The sequence below is a fragment of the Rhinoraja longicauda genome, chromosome 15 (assembly GCF_053455715.1).
Source record: "Rhinoraja longicauda isolate Sanriku21f chromosome 15, sRhiLon1.1, whole genome shotgun sequence".
In the NCBI taxonomy this organism is placed as follows: Eukaryota; Metazoa; Chordata; class Chondrichthyes; order Rajiformes; family Arhynchobatidae; genus Rhinoraja; species Rhinoraja longicauda.
The window spans coordinates 42,005,464-42,012,008 of record NC_135967.1 but is presented as its reverse complement, the minus strand read 5'-3'; the positions used below and the strand labels follow the sequence as shown (position 1 = coordinate 42,012,008).

The following is a 6,545-nucleotide window of genomic DNA, read 5'->3' as shown; positions in this document are numbered from 1 at the left end:
TCAGATGCTGGTTTATATCGAAGATAGACACAAAGTGCCAAAGGATAACTCAGCGGGTCAGGCAGCATCACTGGAGACAATGGATGGGTGACATTTTGGGTCAGGAACCTCTTCAGACTCGACCACTTTCATTTGGGGTCAATTGTCTCTGAGTCGACAAACATTAAAAGTTGGCACTAAATTCAAAAGCAGAGTAGCAAAAGAATGAGCAGAACTTTCACAACATATGACCGACTGAGAAAACTATCCATTTATTTAGAAAAAGATTACACTGGTAGAATACAGCAGATAAAAAATTCAAATGTAATTTTGAAAATTTATGACCAAACATAGGTATTCATGGAAATAGAAATCTCCTGTGGTTGTACAATTTTAACCTAATTTCATCTCTCGAGGACAATACTTGCAATTTGTTTTAAAATCTTCATGAAATAAACACAAGATGCTGCACGGGATAGTTTTAATCAGTAAACTAAACAATGGCTGATTTTAATTACACTCAATCACTATACTATTGTATACATAATATACAAATATCTTCGTTGCCGTAAAGGTGAAGATGGAAGGTTGTTGACAGCCTGCGGCAGGCTTGGGGCTGCACTCAAAGTGACTACAAAATGCACGTTGTGGGTTTGCAGCGTGTAGCACATTGTGCTTATATTTCAGGGCAAACCACTTGGATACTGAAAATGACATGCATACCGACAAAACAGCAAGTTAAAAAGGACAACACAACTTAACTTTTAAACGATGGCCAACAGAAATGGAGTGAAAGTAATTCAACAGAATGGTTTTAATAGGCTTCGGTTAGCTCCTCTCTCTTGATTTGCCATCCTCACAAATGAAGTCTTTGCCTTCCAAATTCAGTAGCGCAAATAAATCCACGGCAGCAGTTTGTAGTCCAATGGAAATAAAAACCTGCAAGTATTGAAGAGACAGCTCATGTTTCAGAAGACAGACACTTCATTAAAGGGCGCTTCTTTTTAAAAGGAGGTGAGGAGGAACCACTCGAGTCAGAGGGTAGTTAATCTGTGGAACTCATTGCCACAGAGGGCTGCAGAGGCCAAGTCAGCGGATATTTTTAAGGCAGAGACAGACGTTCTTGATTAGGACGGGTGTCAAGGGTTATGGGGAGAAGGCAGGAAAATGGGATTAGGAAACATAGATCAACCATGATTGAATGGCGGAGTAGACTCGATGGGCCGAATGGCCTAATCCTAGTCCTATAACTTGTGAACTTCACATATGGATTTCAGCACTTCAGGATTATGTACTTCAGTAATTTTAATTCATATGCAAGTACCCGTTAAAACCGCAAAGTATGGGCTCAGTCTAGTAATGGGGGATAGCCATAGATTCACACTTCATGAGTATCACAACTGAAAACACAGGTTTCGATGAAGATATTTGCCCGTTCCAAGACCTATACGTGTGTAAATCCCAGATGCTGGCTTCATGTGGACAATCATTGCAGTTAAGCATAAAATTATACACATTTCTCCACAAAATGCAGGCTATTCAGTATCCCACAAAAAGATTGTGTAGAAAGGAACTGCAGATGCTGGTTTATACCGAAGATAGATACAAAATGCTGGAGTAACTCAACAGGTCAGGCAGCATCTCTGGCGAAAAGGAATAGGTCAAGTTGCAGTTGTACAAGACGTTGGTGAGACCGCATTTTGAATACTGTGTTCAGTTCTGGGCACTGTGTTATAGGGAAGATATTGTCAAGCTTGATAGGGTTCAGAAAAGATTTAAGAGGATGTTGCCAGGACTAGAGGGTGTGAGCTATAGGGAGAGGTTGAGTAGGCTGGGTCTCTATTCCATAGAGTGTAGGAAGATGAGGGGCGATCTTATAGAGGTGTACAAAATCATGAGAGGAATAGATCGGGTAGATGCATAGAGTTTTTTGCCCAGAGTAGGGGAATCGAGGACCAGAGGACATAGGTTCAAGGTGAAGGGGAAAAGATTTAATAGGAATCCGAGGGGTAACTTTTTCACACAAAGGGTGGTGGGTGTTTGGAACAAGCTGCCAGAGGAGGTAGTTGAGGCTGGGACTATCCCACCGTTTAAGAAACAGTTAGACAGGTACATGGATAGGACAGGTTTGGGGGGATATGCACCAAGCGCAGGAAAGTGGGACAAGTGTAGCTGGGACATTGTTGGCCAGTGTGGGCAAGTTGGGCTAAAGGGCCTGTTTCCACACTGCATCACTCTATGACTCCAGGGAAAAATTCTGTTCACAACTTTGTTGTCACATTCCTACATTGCCTATTTACAAAAAACAATTAAACCACCCGTGTTTTGACAAATTTCCACGCATGTAGTCAACTGCTATTCTATTGAATACACTTGACAGGAATTGACAGCATTGTGAATGTATAATAATTAACATCAATGGCAATTTACTGCTCACAAAACTTCTGACAATAAAACAAAATATACAACATAGCTAGTTCTATTCAAATGTGATGGATACAATCCTTAAGTAAAACTGTGATTTGGAGTACTTAATCCCAATTTAAATCAAGTGATCTATTGAAAAGAAAACTACAGAGCATAGCCTTAAGATGAGAGGGGAAAGATTTAATAGAAACCTATGAGGCAATTTCCACAGAGGGTAGTAGGTATTTGGAACAAACTGCTTTGTAAGGTTTAGCCTTCCGCCCTTCAGGGATTTAAAACTTTATCCCACTGCATTAATTCATCTTCCAGTGAATTCTGTTGACCTGCAACTTGTCCTTTTGGTCTCGTACCACCCGCCCTGTTGGCCCCTTGCCCTGAAGCGCTCTAGTAAACCAATGTTTCCAACCATGTCTTAACCCGTATTTATCAAACTATTCCAATGTTCACCAGCACAGGACACCGAATGCAATCCAGGTTACAATCTTGGAGGTCCTGTCCCTGAACTTCCTACCAACACTGTTGCTAAGATCTCAGTCTTTTTTTCTGTCTGTGATGATTATATTATAATCACTACGCCCGGCTCGTTCCTTTCTCCCACAAGCACAAGGCATCCAGCACTGGGAAGGCAAAATGCAGTGCGGCACATCAATGACCCAACACCATTTATTTTTGTGCAGTCGATGACCCCACGAACAGCCATTTACCCCACTGTACTGTAGATATCCTTGATGACATTATTCTCAGGTACTGTTACATTCCTTTAAAGTGACTCCCTGGGCCCTGGATCATCTTACATGTAAAGAAGGGTCTCGACCAGAAACGTCACCCATTCCTTCTCTCCCGAGATGCTGCCTGTCCCGCTGAGCTACTCCAGCATTTTGTGTCTACCCGACTTTGGGGACTACCCATTTACGATCATAATAAACGCTGTGGTTCCTGGATGGTGCATGGCAGCAAATTCTCAGCCTCCTGCAGTGACTCGAGTCACTCAGAATTCTTAACCTTGCGCCAAAGCAACAGGTGGAATTTCTACAAGTATACATGGGGCATCCTTGCGATATGGGAAATTCTGGCATCATAGGTTCACAAGTGATAGGAGCAGAGTTAGGCCATTCGGCTCATCACCTCTACTCCGCCATTCAATCATGGCTGATCTATCTCTCCCTCCTAACCCCATTCTCCTGCCTTCTCCCCATAACCTCTGACACCTGTACTATCTATCTCTGCCTTAAAAATATCTACTGACGGCTTTCTGTGGCAAAGAATACCACAGATTCACCACCCACTGACTAAAGGAATTTCTCCTCGTCTTCTTCCTAAAAGAACGTCCTGTAATTCTGAGGCTGTGACCTCTAGTCCTAGACTCTTCCCGCTAGTGGAAACATCCTCTCCGCATCCACTCCAACCAAGCCGTTCACTATTTTCTGACTCAAGCATCCGACAGCCCCATGTTCGTTTCTGTTCGATAGTTTACGACGATGCAGCCTTTACTCCATTTAATGCTGCATGCAGTTCTCCTTTCAGATAAAAATATTTCCTAACGTCCCATCACAGACATTTGGTGGTGCTTTGGGTTCTGCACAATGATTGAGCAGATTCACTTAACGTTGTGTTTACCAAGTTTTGATCACGTAAGGATAGAAAATGCAGGAATAAACTGACAATGAATGACCTGCTTTCCTATTAATGCACAAATAATCTTGACAACTAAATTGACAATATTATACCAAACTCAATACCTTTACCATTAGTTGTGTCATTCTTCATTATCTGTGTTTTTCTGAGGATTTATGAGTAAGATTGTTAAGAAAAATTGCTGGAGCACATGACTTATATTGTAAACTTCAGAAAGAAAAGACATCATTGTAAAACTGAAGTTATTGTGCAACCTGTCCATGGGTTGTAAGTTTGTTGTACATGACCAGGGGACAAAATCAACTTGCTCTGCGAGGTGCGACTTCAAATGCAAACAAGATAATTTATGATGTCTCGGAGTTGTTGTATGTAGACAAGTTTAAGATTTTACATTACAAAGAAACTTCAACAGATCTAGTTTCGGCTGAAAAGCTCATTTCCACAAGAATAAAATCAATCGAAAGGATATTGTTTTTTGTCATCTTTCAATCCTCCACTGTCCCGCTTTTCTTTCTTCTCTCCTTTATCATGTCGAGACTCCTGTTAAGCATTTTGAATAAATGTTATAAATACATATTAAACATTAAGTATGTTACAAATCTTGACAGGTTAAACTGATCTCAGCCACACTTGCTGCACCCTCCAAGAAAAAAAAGCAAAGAATCACTGAAGGTAAAGATTTTTTACACACAAGCATCAAACGTAGGTACTCTGGCATTTAGCCGCTCTGGTCAGCCCATGTGGTGGGTTATTCTCACAAACTCCATTTTACTCCTCGTGTCCTCTAGACTCGAGTCAAAGACTAGAGAGCACAGCTTTAAGGTGAGAGGGGCAAAGTTTAAAGTTTTTATTTTACACACAGAGGGTGGTGGGTGCCTGGAATACTCTGCCATGTGTTGTGGTGGAGGCAGATATTTAAGAGACTTTTAGATAGGTACATGGATGTGCAGGGAACGGAGGGATATGGGTCACGTGCAGACAGATGAGATTCGTTTATATTGGGTACATACATGTTCAGGACAGATATTGTGAGCCAAAGGACCTGTTCCAGTGCTGTGCCACTTTATGTTCTGTTTCACTTTGTCATGAACATATTGTGCCCGATTTCTGATCCACTCCAAACAAGTATGCATGTATTCAGCCAGTACTCCTGCCATTAAACAGTAATTGATGTTCCAGGTTTGTTCATTCCATTGTGGCATTTCGTATTATCATTTTAAAAATAAAATTGATTTCTCTGCATTTTTCCACTTAAAGGAAATAACAATTCTTTAAAAACAGAAATGGTGAAGCCCAGCGTATTGCCTGGCCTGCCAAAGGTGAAGTGGAATGAGGCTGGCCTTTAGGTATGAACCAGCCCCGTTTTTGCCTCGGACTTGGGAAGTGGTTGCAAAAGTAGGGAACAAATTTGAGGGGATGAATTTTTCCCAGAATCTCAGGAGTAAAATTTAATAAAGGGATGGAAAATGAAAGGCGGCTGGAATGCCGACCTGCTCTTTTGGGGATAACAAGCTTAAAAGCGGGTTCCCATTTCAGTCCTTATTTATTGAACAACTAACGATAGTGATACAGTGTGGAAACAGGCCCTTGACCACAACAGGCCCTTCACAACATGACCTCCCAACTTCTATACTCAATACTCTCGCTGATGAAGGCCGATGTGCCAAAAGCCTTTTTGACCACCCGATCTACCTGCGACTCCACCTTCAAGGGACCATGCGCCTGCACTCCTGGATCCCTCTGCTCTACAACACTACCCAGAGCCCTACCCATCACTGTGTAGGTCCTGCCCATGTTAGACTTCCCAAAATGCAACACCTCACATTTCTCTGTATTAAATTCCATCAACCATTCCTCAGCCCACCTGGCCAATCGATCCAGATCCTGCTGCAATTTTTCACAACCATCTTCACTGTCTGCAAAACCACCCACTTTTGTATCATCTGCAAATTTACTAATCTTGCCATGTATGTTCTCATCCAAATCATTGATATAGATGACAAACAGTAACAGGACCAGCACCGAACCCTGAGGCACACCATTCGTCACAGGCCTCCAGGTCGAGAAGCAACCTTCTACCATCGCCCTCTGCTTCCTTCCATGGAGCCAATTTTCTATCTATTCAGCTATCTCTCATTGGATCCCATGCGATCTAACCTTCCAGAGCAGCCTACACCAAGCAGAACCTTGTTGAATGCTTTGCTGAATTGCTGTTATATATTAAATTATACATTATTCCCTTTAACTTTTCTTATTCACATATAATAAACTGGAAATGTACTATTATTATCGACAAATTCTTTGCATATATACATTTGCAATGTAATCTACCGATAAGAATACTGAATACATTGCACTGTGAAAATAGGAGGACTAATCTATACAATTGATCTTCCATTTTATTTTTTTCTGTGTCAATATGTGCAGCACATATTAAAAATAGCTTAAGTTATGTTCAGCTGGATATTTAAAGGCAAGAGCAAAAAAGGCAATAATCATGGAAC

At 41.4% G+C, this 6,545-nt stretch overlaps 1 protein-coding gene across 5 annotated transcripts in view; it reads right to left on the bottom strand.

Moving 5' to 3' along the window:
* Window positions 1–235: 235 nt before the first annotated feature.
* Window positions 236–6,545, bottom strand: part of thoc2 (THO complex 2) — a 102,178-nt gene continuing 95,868 nt past the window's right edge. For 4 of the 5 annotated variants that reach the window (XM_078412558.1, XM_078412562.1, XM_078412561.1 and 1 more), the window contains exons 37-39: window positions 4,511–4,581; window positions 4,152–4,200; window positions 236–918 (exon numbers count right to left, since the gene is read on the bottom strand). In XM_078412558.1, the coding sequence (XP_078268684.1) occupies window positions 4,173–4,200; window positions 4,511–4,581 (99 nt within the window). In that variant the 3' untranslated portion in view covers window positions 236–918; window positions 4,152–4,172. Of the gene's footprint in view, window positions 919–4,145; window positions 4,201–4,510; window positions 4,582–6,545 lie in introns of all 5 variants that reach the window. The other variant, XM_078412559.1, reaches the window with a different exon arrangement.